The 16,306-nt window shown below is 40.2% G+C and overlaps 1 protein-coding gene across 1 annotated transcript in view; it reads right to left on the reverse strand.

The window, feature by feature from the left end:
• Positions 1 to 14,845, reverse strand: part of ASB7 (ankyrin repeat and SOCS box containing 7) — a 41,516-nt gene extending 26,671 nt beyond the window's left edge. The window contains exon 1 of the mRNA XM_068991458.1: positions 14,610 to 14,845. Within this exon, the coding sequence (XP_068847559.1) occupies positions 14,610 to 14,820 (211 nt within the window). The 5' untranslated portion in view covers positions 14,821 to 14,845. The remainder of the gene's footprint in view (positions 1 to 14,609) is intronic.
• Positions 14,846 to 16,306: the final 1,461 nt, after the last annotated feature.

Genomic DNA, 16,306 nt, shown 5'->3' on the forward strand with positions numbered 1-16,306 from the left:
CTACTTTCAACCCACCTGTACCTTTAAAGTGTATCTTTGTAAGCAGCATATAATTTAGTTTTGTCTACTTACCTTTCTGATAATTTCTAGATTTTCATCAGAGTGTTTTGTCCATTAATGTTTAATGTAAATATTGATATAATTGCTTTAATTTACCATTTCATTATTTGTTTTCCATTTGCCTCCTAGTCTCTCTTCTTTCCTTTATAACTTTTAAAAAATAATATCAGAACAGTTTTTAGCATTCCATTTTAATTTCTCCATTGATGTTCTAGCTATGTCTTTGCATTATCTTTTTTTTTTTTTAAACTGGTTGCTCTAAGGATTAAAATATATACACTAATTTGGTCAAAAACATTACCAGAATATTTACAGAGGTTATTACATGCTTCCCATCTGTGTTTAAAAGCTCAAATACTCTTGGACATTATAATATCCTAAAAGTGGGAAACTCAGAATTTTACAAAATATATGTATAAGCACTGCACCTTAACTTGCTATTTATGGGATTACTCTTCTTAAAAGTTTTAAAAGTACTAAATGCAAAGTGAAGTGGCACAGGAAAAGACACTGCTTCGAGGTCTAAAAACAGCTATGCGATGTGCCGTAAGTGTCATTATAGGAAAAAAAAAAGCAACAGTGATGGAGGAAAAAAATCTAAACAAATCCTTAAAACTTGACTAATAATCCACCACAGAACAAAGAAGAGGAAAGTCAGGTGGTGTAATGTTCCCAAATAGGATTTCCGCAAGAAACATTACTTTTTTGCTAATGAAAAACTGAAAATTTAGAAAAGCAGCAAAGCAAAAACAGCATTCCTCAATAACTACTGTCCACAGTGATGGCAGAAAGCTTTCAGCTTTCCTTTTATATGTTTAAAATATATATATAACTGTAATCATAGTCTAATTATTTTTGCCTCTATATTTAGGCACTGAACATGCCTCCATTTTTAAAATTACATATAATAAAGGGTAAAATTTTCATACAGGAAAAAATTCCTGCATTTAAGCTGCTTCTTGGAATAAATAAATACAAGTAGATTTACTGGCAAAAAGAGCTCCCATTTCTCAGGATCTAACACATACTACTAAACTTCTTTCCACAAACGCTTTCATAAATGTCTACCATCAACATCCCCATTTCTCCATATTTGGGATTACCATTTGCAAAATCTTTCATTTTTGAAAAATGAAAATTAATTTCTCATGATCATGCTATGAATTTCTTTGACCAATCCCTTATCTCCCATTTATTTTCTTATGTTTCAGCAAGAGGATTTTATCTTCTGTACCGAGAGGAGACCTGAGACACTTTTCTCAGTTTACTCTGGGGATCTGCTTTATGAAATTAACTTCTAGAGCTTCAGCTTACTGCCCTCCAGGTCTGTTTGCATAAACACCAAATCTGAAGATAAATAAACACACCGGCTAATACAGGGTCTCTTACTGTTACACTCTTGAAATGTTCAATGTAGTATTAGAATTTTTAGAAAGATTCAAAATGGGAAAATGAATACAATACTGGGTTTCTTAAAATTTGCACTCTTGTGGTAAACACTCTTCCCCACAATTCAAACGGCACACTAACCTCATCAGAAAGACCACCGGGACGAGGACAAAGATACAATCATATGCATCACATTTGTGTTTGGAAACACTGATATTTTTGGACTGTATAAAACCCTAAGCGTTCATCATTTTGAAGCAGGATATTTGAAAGTAAAAGAGCAAAATATCACTTACTTATATGCACAGGCCAACGTTTTATGTTCTACTAGTCACACGTGGCTACTGAGCACCTTAAACAGGGATAGTGTGACTGTGGAACTCAACTTTTTTAACTTAACTGTAAATACAGGCATATATTTTACTGCACTACACTTTACTGCACTTAGAGATACTGACTACGTTTTTTAAAAATTGTAAGTGGGCAACATCACCTACAGCAACTAAATCAGTGCCATTTTCCAACAGTATTTGCTCATTTTGTCTCCCTGTATCATATTAGGATAATTCTTGAAATATTTCAAACTTTTTCATCATTATTATATTTGTTATGGTGATCAGTTATCTTAGCTGTGACTATTTCAATTATTTAGGGTTGCCACAAAACACACCCATAATAAGACAGTCAACTTAACGAATGTTTTGTCCTGACTGCTCCACCAACCCCAGTCTCTCTCTCTTCTCAGGCCTCCCTATCTCCTGGGACACAAGTGATCAGGCCTTTAACTGTTGAAAATGAACAGTCACATGTCTCTCATTTTAAATCAAAAGCTAGAAATGATTAAGCTTAGTGAGGAAGATGTTGAAAACTGAGACACACCAAAAGCTAGCTTCTTGTGCAAAATAGTTAGCTAAGATGTGAATGCAAAGGAAATATTCTTGAAGGAAATTAAAAGGGCTACTCCAGTGAACACAGGAATAATAAGAAAGTGGAGCAGCCTTTTTTATGATATGGAGAAAGTTTGAGTGCCAAACAGAAGATCAAAACAGCCACAACATGCCCTAATTTAGCCAAAGCCTAATTTGGAGAAGGCCCTAACTTGCTTCAGCTATATGAAGGCTTCAAGAGGTGAGGAAACTTCAGAAAAAAAAAAGAAAAAAGTCTGAAGCTAGCAGAGGTTGATTCATGAAGTTCCAGGAAAGAGGCCATCTCCACACATCACAATGTAAGACAAAGCAGCACGTGCTGATGGAAAAGTTGCTGCAAATTCTCTAGAAGACAATTAATGAAGATGGCCACACTAAACAACAGTGATTCGATGTTATTGGAATAAGAGGCTACCTAGGACTTTCATAGAGGAGTGAAAGTCTGGCTTCAAAGCACAGGCTGACTCTTGGTAAAGCAGCTGGTGACTTTAAGTTGAAGCCAGTGCTCATTTACCATTCCAAAATCCGAGGACACTTAGGAATTATATCAAACTACCCTGCGTATGCTCTATAAATGGAACAACAAAGCCTGGATGACAGTACATCTGTGTATAATACAGTTTACTGAATGTATAAAGCTCAAAGTCAAGAACTGCTGCTCAGAAACAAAGATTCCTTTCAAATATTACTACTGCTCACTGACAATGCACCTAGCCATCCAAAAGCTATGACAGAGATATAAATAAGATTAATGCTGTTTTCATGCCTAACATAATATCCATTCTGTAGTTCATAGGTTAAGGCGTAATTTCGACTATGAAATTTTATTACTGAAGAAATGCATTTCCTAAGGCTACAGATGCCATAGATAGTGATTCCTCTGATGGATGTGGGAAAAGTAAATTGAAAAATTTTTAGAAAGAACTCACCATTCTACACGTCATTTAGAACATTCATGACTCACAGGAAGGGGACAAAATATCAATATTAAGAGCTGGAAGAAGTTGATTCCAACTCTCATAGATGATGCTGAGAGGGTCAAGACCAGTGCAGGAAGGAAGTGCGGATTACTTAGTAAGAGAACTAGAATTAGGAGTGGAGCCTAAAGATGTGAGTGACTGAACTGCTGCAATCTCATGATGAAATTTTAACAGATGAGGAGTTGCTTCTCATGGACAAGTAATGAAAGTGATTTCTTAAGATGGAATCTCAAGTGAAGATGCTGTGGAGGTTGTTGAAATCACAACAAAGACTTCAGAATATTATATAAACTTAGTTGATAAAACAGCAATAGCGTTTGACAGAATTAACTCCAATTTTGAAAGCAGTTCTGCTGTGAATAAAATACTATCAAACATTTGTGCAGGCTATAGGGAAGTCATTTGTGAAAGGAAGAGTTAATTGATGGTCAAACTTCATTTCTGTCATATTTTAAGAAATTGCCACAGCCACTCCAGCCTTCAGCAGCCTCCACTTTGATGAGTCAGTAGCCATCACCATGAGGAAAGATCCTCCACTGGCAAAAGGATTATAACTCACTGAAGGCTCAGATGACGGCTAGCAATTTTTTAGCAATAAAGCATTTTGTAACTCAAGTATGTACATTGTTTCTTTCGACAGTTTCCAGACTACAGTATAGTATAAACATAACTTTTACATGCACTGGGAAACCAAAAAATTCGTGTGACTCCCCCTACTACACCATTCGTTTTCCTGTGATGGTCTGGGACAGAACCCTGAGTGTCTCTGAGGTATGCCTGCTGCGACACATGCTATAGACAGCACAGGTTTAGACTGAACTAAAGACAGCCTCATATCACTTCTACCCCCTTCTGGAATACAGACAGTATTAATAACACAGACTTGCTCATAAGCACATGTCACAAAGCTGCTCGCCAGCCAGGATGCCTTCTGCGGTCACATCGCTGTCAGCACAGCACAGAGAGGGCAACTTCTGAGCTCTGAGTTTTGACAGATCTGTGTGCTCACTCACTGGTAGTTTCACTGTGCAGGTGAACAGATTTACCTGAAAGATCCAATCCTTTAATGCACTTGAGATTAAAAATTTCGGGTAGGGTGAAAGGCTTAAATTAAACATCTATGTCTGCCCCCCCACACCCCCCCACCAATTGCTTTGGCTAACTTTCTCCTGCTCATTCAGTAAATGACAACTCTTTTCTTCCAAACCCTCAGCCCCCCAAACCTTAGTTATTCCCCTTAGAAACCCCTTAGAAACCTTAGGGTTTCCTTCCCTCTCACTTCACAGTCAATCTATCATCACATCGTGTTGTCTCCATTTTCAAAATATATCCAGAATCTGACCACTTCTCAACACATCCACTGCTATCATGTAGCCCAAGCCATGGATATCTCTCATCTGAACTATTTCAAAGTACTGGAGAGGTTTTCTGATTTTTCCCCTGCTCGTCTACAATCTGTCTTTCTCAGAGCAGCCAGAGTGAGTCATTCAGGAAGTTCGCATCATTCCTCAGTTGAGAAGTGGTCAATGGCACCCTCCCTTCTCACTCAGAGCAAAGTTAAAGGTCTAGGAGCTACAGGACACGTTGGCTGACTCTCTTGAGCCCTGTTTGGTCCCCTCTCCCATCATTTTGCTCCAGCCACCATCTTCCTGGCTTCTTCTTGAAAGTGCTAAGATGTTCCCAACCTAGAGTTTTACTTAACACTTTACTCCCATATACCTACATGGTTTGGTCTTCATTTCTTTCAGGCCTCAGCTAACATGTCACGTCAGAGGCCTTCCACGAATACCTAATTTAAAACAGCAGTCTGTACCTCTTTACCCCTTCTCTGATTCTTTTCTCTTCACAGTCTGATATCGTATACTGTCAGTTACTGGAACGTAAGTGTCACGACAGTAGAGACTTTATTTTGTTACTGTAGTCCCAGCCCTCCGAACAGTGCCTGGCACAAAGCAGGTGCTCAGGAAACACATGTGGTGTTCAGGGAGATGAGGCTGCAGTCCTGATCAGGCAGCAAAGCCTGAAGTCTTGGGCCGTTTCACTAAGTTCACAATGCTACAACCAGTGAGCTTTTCCACAGCACACATCTGTTTCTCCCACTCCTCTCTCTCACACGGCTCACCACTGTCCCCAAAATAAATGACTGGATGCGCTCCAATCACGCTGAATCTCAGCTCCTAGAACCAAACATGCTCCCTTTTTCCTTCAACCCTTCATCAGTGTCCTCTGAGTTTGGAATAACTCCACAACACCAACCTTCCAGCATCCTGCATGGCCTCACCTTTCAAGACCGCAACCAAACCACGCTTGCTCCCGCAGGCCTTCGCTGCCTCTCCCGCCACCTCCACCCCAACCACAGGGGGTGGTGGTTTATGAACAGTGCTCAGCTCAGTCTCTCGATCCTGCACTGTCTTCTTATAGGTCATACAGAATCAATTTACAAGGTGAATTGATGGTGAGCAAATTACTTACCATTCTGTGGCTCAGTTTTCTCAGTGGAAAAAATACTCCTTACTTACTTAACCTCGTGAACAGTTGTGCAGAATCAGGCTGATACTAAATGTTCAACAAATGCTGGCTATAAATCCATCCCCCCAGTAGACTGTGGAGTATCAGAAGCGGAACATAATGATTAGGTCCACATCTCAGGGCCTGGCCAGAGCCTAGCATATGTCAGGCACTCAATAAATACCTGCTGAATAAATACCTGAACAAGTGGCCAACTGGCCGCCTCCCCCTCCTCTATCTGTGTGGATTCTCTCTCTCTGCGCAGAGGTCGGGGAAGAAGGAGGGAGAGACGAAAGCAAATCCTGTTTCTGTGCATTTCTCCCTGCCCCATATTTGAATTTTTGACTTCATTTCATCTTAATGTCCAGCACAAAATAAGCTTATAAACAGGATAGGGCCAACCTAACTCAAAGTTTAAAAGCTCTTAAAGAAACGGTGGTTTAAGGAAAAGAGCAGGTATGAAGAATTCAGGCACTCTTCTAATCCTACCAGAAGACTGGCCCATTTCAATCAATATTTTTTAATAATAATAATAATAATAATAAAGAATCAGCCTTGTCTCTGTAAAGTTGGGGAACAATTATCTTAGGTAACTGGTGCTTATTTCTTCTTTCTCTCTCTCACTGAGAATACAGACATGGGTTCTGTCCTCACAAAGCCTCAAACTAGTTCTCTAGAAGAGAACTAAATAGAATACTACAAAAATAATTTATTATTTTATTATTATATTACTAATAAAATAAATTATTATTTCATTGCTTGTGACAGGAGCTACAGTACAAAGGTACAGAGCCTAGCAGTACCATATCACAGAGAGATCTGACCGAGCCCGGATGGTGAGGGGAGGCTTCCCTGAGAAGAGTGCGGAGAGGCGAGTGAGGCAGCAGGGGCCAGGGGAAGGGGCAGCTCAGAGACAAACTGGGAGACACTGCAGACGAGCAGACGCTGCAGGGCCATGAGGTCACCTGAGGGACTCAGAACTACCCCAAGAGAAGGGGGAAGCCACTGATGGATTTTAAGAAGACATACTTTAACTGTCATTTTTAAGAGGTCACTCCATTTGGAGACTGGCCGGGAAGGCGCTGACTGGAAGCAAGATGAAAGAGACATTTCAGAGTTCTGGTGAGGAATAAGGTTTCCTTACCCAGAGGTAGGACAGTGCCTCCAATGAAAGGAAGTGAAATGATCTGACAACTATTTAGAAGGATAGTTTTGAGGTTTCTGGCATAGCTTTGGTGCCATTTACTGCAGAAGAACACGGTCAAGCAGCAGCTCATGCTGTACCGTGAGCCATGAGCGTGGAGACCATGAACAGGCAGCACCGGTCTGAGATCAGAAGCCAGGCCAAGACAAAATACAGAGCGTGTCTAACATCACGAGGGGCCAAGGCGAGCAGAGAGCAGGAGGAGGGCTCCACTCCTATTTATGTTCCCCAATTGACACATTATGTGCTCTTAAAAACTATTCCATAAAGTTCTTATTCTACCAAGGAAATGTGAAAAAGGAGGACGTAAAAGGTGCTATACAAGAATGAGTGAGGGATTTCTGCAAAGTATGTAATTTTGTTGTTTTAAAATTTTATATGGAAATGCAAAGTGGTAAGATTAGCCAGGGCTTCCCAGGCGGCTCAGTGGTAAAGAGTCTGCCTGCCAATGCAGGAAATGTGGGTTCAATCCCTGGGTTGGGAAGATCTCCTGGAGAAGGAAAGGAAAACCCACTCTTGGTCTGGGAAATCCCACAGACAGAGGAGCCTGGCAGGCTGTAGTCCATGGGGCGGCAAAGAGTCAAATACAATGTAGCAACTGAGACAATAACAACAAAAAAGAGTAGCCAAGACATCCCTAAAGAACAGGGAGAGGAGGTCTGCTCTCCCAGATACTAAAGCTTATTAGAGAACAACAATTTACAACAATACCATTACTTTGCCAACTAAGGTCCGTCTAGTCAAGGCTGTGGTTTTTCCAGTAGTCATGTATGGATGTGAGAGTTGGACTGTGAAGAAGGCTGAGCACCCAAGAATTCATGCTTTTGAATTGTGGTGTTGGAGAAGACTCTTGAGAGTCCCTTGGACTGCAAGGAGATCCAACGAGTCCATTCTGAAGGAGATCAGCCCTGGGATTTCTTTGGAAGGAATGATGCTAAAGCTGAAACTCCAGTACTTTGGCCACCTCATGCGAAGAGTTGACTCATTGGAAAAGACTCTGATGCTGGGAGGGATTGGGGGCAGGAGGAGAAGGGGACGACAGAGGATGAGATGGCTGGATGGCATCACGGACTCGATGTATGTGAGTCTGAGTGAACTCCGGGAGTTGGTGATGGACAGGGAGGCCTGGCGTGCTGCGATTCATGGGGTCGCAAAGAGTCGGACACGACTGAGCAACTGAACTGAGCTGATACTCACCTAGGGACATACTGACAACAGAATTAATGGAACCATGCATGTCGGCAGGGCACAACAATGAGAAAGAAGGGATGATGTAGGCTTCCTTTACGTATGAAATTGTAACCGTGTGATACACCAAAACCAACTCTGGATAGATTAAGGTCCTAAACTTCATGAAACTTTTTAGAACAAAGTATAGGCAAATAATTACCTTGTGGTATGATGTACAAGACCCAGAAAGCACAACTCATAAGGCAAAAGAAAAACACAATTTACTTAATGTAAACTTCTGCCCAATAAAAACAAGCACAGCAAGAAACTGAAAAAGCTACCAACTGGGAGAAGACTGTTGCAACATGTAACTACCAGCAGAGAATATATAAACAGCTCCTGCAAGCAGTCAGAAAGAGACACGCAAAGAGCCCAGCCCCACAAGGCTCTGCTAGTCATCTCACTTTTGCCATGGGCGGGGGAAGAAGCGAGCACGTCACACAGAAGAGCAAACCACCTAGCAACATACTCCTGGCAAAGGCAGGGGCCTGGGCCCTTTCACACCAGCTAGGGACAGAGCCATTAATGACCTTCTTTGGAAGACAATTTGCCAATGTCCATTAAAGAGCAAACAAACAAAAAACGAACGATCCTTTGCTTGTACTCCCAGGAATTATCCAAGAGATAAACTCACACATGTAAAAAGATTAGTCAAGGACATTCTCTGTAATACTGTTCCTAGAAGAAGAAAAATGAAAAATTAGAATGTCCAAAACAGAGAATAAGTTTAAAGAAATTACATCCATACAATGGAATCAGTGACTGAAACTGTTATGAAAAAATCAAGATGCAGATCCAACGATTAACAAAAGGGAAGCAGGTGAGAAGGTGGCCGGTAGAACACTATGCATTTGTAGATGCAGACGGTCTCTTCAGGGACACAGCAGAATCCAGTGAGCGTGCCTCTGGGCAGCAGAGGAAGAGACCAGCGCCGAGGGGCAGACGTTTCCCTCCAACAGTCTGTTCCTTACACCTCTCCTTTAGGTGTTAACCATGTATATGGATGTATCTGTTACTTTCTCAACAAATAAAATGTCCTACTGAGAAACATTCAGCCTCTCTCAAAAAATAAAAAAGCTTGATTTAAACAAATGATATTATATCCATACTAATAAACACTACCTAGCAGTTGAAACAGGAGATGGCCAAGACTGAACGTCGACATCCTAGGAATCAGCGAACTGAAATGGACTGGAATGGGTGAATTTAACTCAGATGACCATCATATCTACTACTGTGGGCAGGAATCCCTTAGAAGAAATGGAGTAGCCATCATGGTCAACAAAAGAGTCTGAAATGCAGTACCTGATGCAATCTCAAAAATGACAAAATGATCTGTTTGTTTCTAAGGCAAACCATTCAATATCACGGTGATCCAAAAAGCTGAAGTTGAATGGTTCTATGAAGATCTACAAGACTTTTTAGAACTAACACCCAAAAAAGATGTTCTTTTCATTATAGGGGACTGGAATGCAAAAGTAGGAAGTCAAGAAACAGGCAAATTTGGCCTTGCAGTACGAAGTGAAGAAGGGAAAAGGCTAATAGAGTTTTGCCAAGAGAATGAACTGGTCATAGCAAACACCCTCTTCCAACAACACAAGAGAAGACTCTACACATGGACATCACCAGATGGCCAACACCGAAATCAGACTGATTATATTCTTTGCAGCCAAAGATGAAGAAGCTCTATACAGTCAGCAAAAACAAGACCCGGAGCTGACTGTGGCTCAGACCATGAACTCCTTAATGCCAAATTCACACTTAAATTGAAGAAAGTAGGGAATACCACTAGACCATTCAGGTATGACCTCAATCAAATCCCTTATGATTATACAGTGGAAGTGTAAAACAGATTTAAGGGACTAGATCTGATACACAGAGTTCCTGATGAACTATGGACTGAGGTTCATGACACTGTACAGGAGACAGGGATCAAGACCATCCCCATGGAAAAGAAATGCAAAAAAGCAAAATGGCTGTCTGGGGAGGCCTTACAAATAGCTGTGGAAAGAGGAGAAGGGAAAAGCAAAGGAGAAAAGGAAAGATATAAGCATCTGAATGCAGAGTTCCAAAGAATAGCAAGAAGAGATAAGAAAGCCTTCCTCAGTGATCAATGGAAAGAAATAGAGGAAAACAACAGAATGGGAAAGACTAACGATCTCTTCAAGAAAATTAGAGATACCAAGGGAACATTTTGTGCAAAGATGGGCTCGATAAAGGACGGAAATGGTATGGACCTAACTGAAGCAGAAGATATTAAGAAGAGGTGGCAAGAATACATAGAAGAACTGTACAAAAAAGATCTTCATGACCCAGATAATCACGATGGTGTGATCACTCACCTAGAGCCAGACATCCTGGAATGTGAAGTCAAGTGTGCCTTAGAAAACATCACTACAAACAAAGCTAGTGGAGGTGATGGAATTCCAGTTGAGCTGTTTGAAATCCTGAAAGATGATGCTGTGAAAGTGCTGTACTCAATATGCCAGCATACAGGGAAAACTCAGCAGTGGCCACAGGACTGGAAAAGGTCAGTTTTCATTCCAATCCCAGAGAAAGGCAATGCCTCCAAAGAATGCTGAAACCACCGCACAATTGCACTCATCTCACATGCTAGTAAAGTAATACTCAAAATTCTCCAAGCCAGGCTTCAGCAATACGTGAACCGTGAACTCCCTGATGTTCAAGCTGGTTTTAGAAAAGGCAGAGCAACCAGCGATCAAATTGCCAACATCTGCTGGATCATGGAAAAAGCAAGAGAGTTCCAGAAAAACATCTATTTCTGCTTTATTGACTATGCCAAAGCCTTTGACTGTGTGGATCACAATGAACTGTGGAAAATTCTGAAAGAGATGGGAATACCAGACCTCCTGACCTGCCTCTTGAGAAACCTGTATGCAGGTCAGGAAGCAACAGTTAGAACTGGACATGGAACAACAGACTGGTTCCAAACAGGAAAAGGAGTATGACAAGGCTGTATATTGTTACCCTGCTTATTTAACTTCTATGCAGAGCACATCATGAGAAATGCTGGGCTAGAAGAAGCACAAGCTAGAATCAAGATTGCTGGGAGAAATATCAATAACCTCAGATATGCAGATGACACCATTCTTATGGTAGAAAGTGAAGAAGAACTAAAGAGCCTCTTGATGAAAATGAAAGAGGAAAGTGAAAAAGTTGGCTTAAAGCTCAGCATTCAGAAAACGAAGATCATGGCATCTGGTCCCATCACTTCATGGGAAACAGATGGGGAAACAGTGGAAACAGTGTCAGACTTTATTTTTCTGGGCTCCAGAATCACTGCAGATTGTGACTGCAGCCATGAAATTAAAAGACCCTTACTCCTTGGAAGGAAAGTTATGACCAACCTAGATAGCATATTCAAAAGCAGAGATATTACTTTGCCAACAAAGGTCTGTCTAGTCTAGGCTATGTTTTTTTCAGTTGTCATGTTTGGATATAAGAGTTGGACAGTGAAGAAAGTTGAGCGCCAAAGAATTGATGCTTTTGAGCTGTGGTGTTGGAGAAGACTCTTGAGAGTCCCTTGGACTGAAAGGAGATCCAATCAGTCCATCCTAAAGGAAATCAGTCCTGGGTGTCCATTGGAAGGACTGATGCTGAGGCTAAAACTCCAATACTTTGGCCACCTCATGGCAAAGAGTTGACTCATTGGAAAAGACTCTGATGCTGGGAGGGATTGGGGGCAGGAGGAGAAGCGGATGACAGAGGATGAGATGGCTGGATGGCATCACCGACTCAACGCACATGAGTTTGGGTGAACTCTGGGAGTTGGTGATGGACAGGGAGGCCTTGTGTGCTGTGATTCATGGGGTCACAAAGAGTCGGACACGACTGCTGAACTGAACTGAATTGAAGTGAACTGAGCAGTTGAAAAGAACAGAGAAAACCTATATATGCTTCCCAGGTGGCAAAGTGGTAAAGAATCTGCCGCCAATGCAGGAGAATCAAGAGATGTGGGTTTGATCCCTGGCCAGGAAGACTCCTGGAGGAGGAAATGGCAACCCACTCCAGGATTCTTGCCTGAAGAATTCCATGGACAGAGGAGCCTGGCAGGCTACAGTCCATGGTGTCACAGCGAGTTGGATGTAACTGAGTGACTAAACACACACACACAAACCGGTATGTATAACTATAGGATAGGTACAAGACTTCTTTGTGGGGACAAGACTTCTTTTCGGGGTAATGGAAATGTTTCAAAGTTGGTTGTGGTGAAAGATGCGCAACTCTATGAATACATCAAAATCTACTAAACTGTATACTTGAAAAGGGCAAATTGTAAGGTTTGTGAATTATCTCTCAATAAAAGCTGTTAAAAAAATATCTATATACACATATATATAGAAACAGAGAGTAGGGTTTGGGGGGAGAAATAGAGCTCAGCAAACTGGACCCAGAGGCCAAATCTAGACCATCACTGGTATTTATAGATAAAGTTTAACCAGCACACAGCTACATTCATTCCTTCACACTGTATATGACAGCTTTCATGCCACAAAGGCAGAGTTGAGCAGCTAACAACAGAAAAAGAAGGGCTTGCAAAGCCCCAAATATTTACTATCTGGCCTTTTACAGAAAAAGTCTGCCAACCTAACATTTAAAAAATTCTTAAGTTACATATAGCTGAGCAAAAAATAACAGTTGCAGAATTTTAACACAGTCAGTATATAATTTATATTCTAAAACCACAGACAACACAATAAGATGTATTTTCTAGAAGTATGTTAGGAAATGATCTAGAAAAATTGGACCAAACCAAACTTAGAGCCATGAGTTACTTCTGGGCAGGGGTGGGCAGACATGGGTTGGGAGCTGACCAAAGGGGACTTTGGCTTTATTTATAATTTATTTGAAATTGTGTTTTATTTGTTTTAAGGAGACAAGTTCATATATTACCCGAGTAACTGACCTTTCTTTTTTAATTAGTTTGTTAAAAGCAAGGCTGGCTGATGCAGAAAGTAACACAACTAGGTAGAATTTAAAAATCTGAGTTCTGTTCCTTATTTTGCCGAAGCAGTATCAGAATTTTAACTATTCTGACTCTACACCCACTTCTTAGTTTTTCCAGATCTTTCTTCTGGCATTCCTCGTACAGTACTCCTTCACGGCCTTCCGCACTGACGTTTTCAAGTTTGAAGGTGAAATGAGGCATGAGCAAGGGCCACGGGGAGGGGCAGAGGACAGCCACAAAAGAGGCCCAGGCCAGCAAATGGTGGGGTCCTGTCAATGGCCAACTATTTTGGGGACTTAATTCTTATTTCAGGGCCACTAAGACATGTGATGATTCCTAGTCTCAGTTTAGCAGTGCCCAGCAGTTAGTCCACGCTCACAGCCTTCATATTCCTATCTTCACATAATTCACAAGACCCTAATTGGCAGCTGCGCGACTTCTAACATTTTCCGTACTTCAAAACAGTTTCCAAGTTTGACTAGTCAAAAGTACAGCACAGAAATGGAACTAAATGATTGTTAATAAGCAATCCAGGCCCTAGAGTAGTACATAATGAATCCTGAGTTCCAACTAAGCTGCTTTACATCATAATTTAAGAAAATAATATGAGTACAAAAAAATATGTTTGTTCATCTTGTACACTTGTACAAGTGTAAATCTAGGAAAATAAATTAAGTGGAAATCTAATAGGGAAACAAGTGAGTTTAAGACAATTATTAGTTACTATTAACTATGGGAATGGACAGTTTTTCAGAGCAAAAACATAAAATGGTAAATGTAGCTTCCAACTGCATATAAAATTAGACCTCAGATAATCTTGTAGGATATCTAGAAACTATGTACAATTCTAGAAAAGGCAAGAGCTAAAACAGTAATAAAAGCATCTAAAAATGCTTTTAGAAGAGGTAAATTCAAAAGATAGGGTATCATGAAGGCCATGGTATTTATAGGGGCCTATGGTATCTCTGTCTGCTTGAGCAATTCTCAACAGGGGGAACTTGAGCAATTCTTAGTTGTTGGGACCACAGCCACTTCTGCTTCTGAAACAAAGCAAGTGGACGACCTGAAGAAGGGTTGCTTTTAGTTGAAATAATCTGGGGAAATCTGGCTATATAGAAACTAGAGTTACAAGGGGAAAAAAAGCACATTCATCAAACCAATTTTTTAGACAACCTGGTTTTAAACAAAACTCAGCATAATTATAACACAGGAGAGAAGAAGAAGTCGAGTATTAGAAAAAAGAAGCATTGGAAATTATATACACATGCACACATTACTTTAAACTAAACAGAATTTCATTTGTTTCTTCTTGGGGAAAAAAGGTTTGCTCCCAGTAAACTCACCTCCATGCTCTAGAAATACTCGAACACATCTTTCCTTTCCTCTTGCTGCAGAGAAATGAAGCAGGGTCCAGCCATTAGCATCCCGGCCATTTGGAGAGTAGCCTTGCTCTAACATCTTCCGCACTGTGTGAACATCCCCGGCAGCCACTGCAGCTTGAATCTGCAACTCTTCCTGGAGTTCAGGGTTCCTTCGACAATGGTGGTGTAACATCCTAGCTGAGTCCACGTTTTTTTACAAAGGATTCATTAGGTCACAGGGATCAGCCTTGAAGGGTAGGCACAATACATAAAATTTAGAATACCTGACACCTGACAGTGTGTTCATTAAATACCCCAGAATTTCCCACTGCTAACTCATGTAAGGCTCAGTGATGACATTTCATACCATAACAAATTAACATGTATCTGTTTTGCCCAGAACTTGCAGCAATTTCCCTAAGATTATAAAAGATTTCAAAAAGAAAGCAAGGCATAAAGTCCTAAAATGCTATAACAGGAAATTTCCTCTTTACAGCCTTTTGTAAACTCAGAGCAAGTATCAGTGAATACAACATAAAAGGGAAGGTGATGCTGGGCAGCTGAAGATGGCTACAACAGAGGAAGCAAATGAGTACTTGTTTTAGGATTTCACATTTACCTAAAGCACATGGAAAATTTAATTTATAAACTATTCAAGAAATCTATCACACATCAATAAATACCGAGTATCAAATGGACAATTCATAGACTAGCAAGACTAAAGACCTTCAACTATGAGAAGCAGTTTAACATTTAAAAAAAAGGCGAAGACCTTTAGGCTGGTCTCCCAAAAATATTTCAATAATATTTTATTTTTAGCCCCAAAGAGTGGAAAGCTGGAAGGGGGGAAAGGGGAAGTAGGTGGGGTTAAGCAAATTAGAGAAAAAAAAAAAGTGCAGATTATATTTACATTCCTTTCATTTCTGTTTCTCTATCTATCCTTTCCACTTTAGGAAACAAGATTTACTACTCCTTCTTTTCTGCCACATTTCTTGGGCACTTTTCTAATTTCCATTTTCCAGAAGTTTTATTCTACAAATATTCAAAGTAGCAACATCATAAAAAATATTTTAAAAGAAAAGAAGTCTAAAGAATCTGCTGATTAACCACATGAAAAAAGTAAAAGTAGTGTACTGAATTTCTACACTTTCTAATAGGTCAAAAGAGGTGTGTACTCAAACTCAATATAAAATGAGCTTCCCTTCATGCAAACAGGAAAAGTTCACATTGAACTGATGAAAAGTTATATCCTACATGTGTGCATACAAAACTTTTTTTAGTGTGTTTGTAAGTTTTTAAATACACACAGAAACTTAAACTAACATAATTCTAAGAAGCCATTCCACCTGGGCTAACTTTAAGGACTAGATTAGACTCATCCCCTAATGAGTAGCTTCCATTTCAAAAAAAAAAAAAATTATGTGAAAGTCCCTTAAAGACATTCTGGTCTCATACGTAGGTTAGACATCTTGGGACAATCTTGTTACCAATAATAGTTACCTTGGAAGACTTACCCCTATAGATGGTACAAAGGTCAACTTAAGGTAACTTAGGTCATAACTTTGATCATGTTATCACAGCTCAACTGTATAATCAAATATCCTACCTTGTTTATACACAGAAAATGGTTATTATTGATACAAACTCCTAAGTATCATTACAAAGTAATGTAATTTAAA

This window comes from Capricornis sumatraensis, chromosome 19, assembly GCF_032405125.1.
Source record: "Capricornis sumatraensis isolate serow.1 chromosome 19, serow.2, whole genome shotgun sequence".
Classification (NCBI taxonomy): domain Eukaryota; kingdom Metazoa; phylum Chordata; class Mammalia; order Artiodactyla; family Bovidae; genus Capricornis; species Capricornis sumatraensis.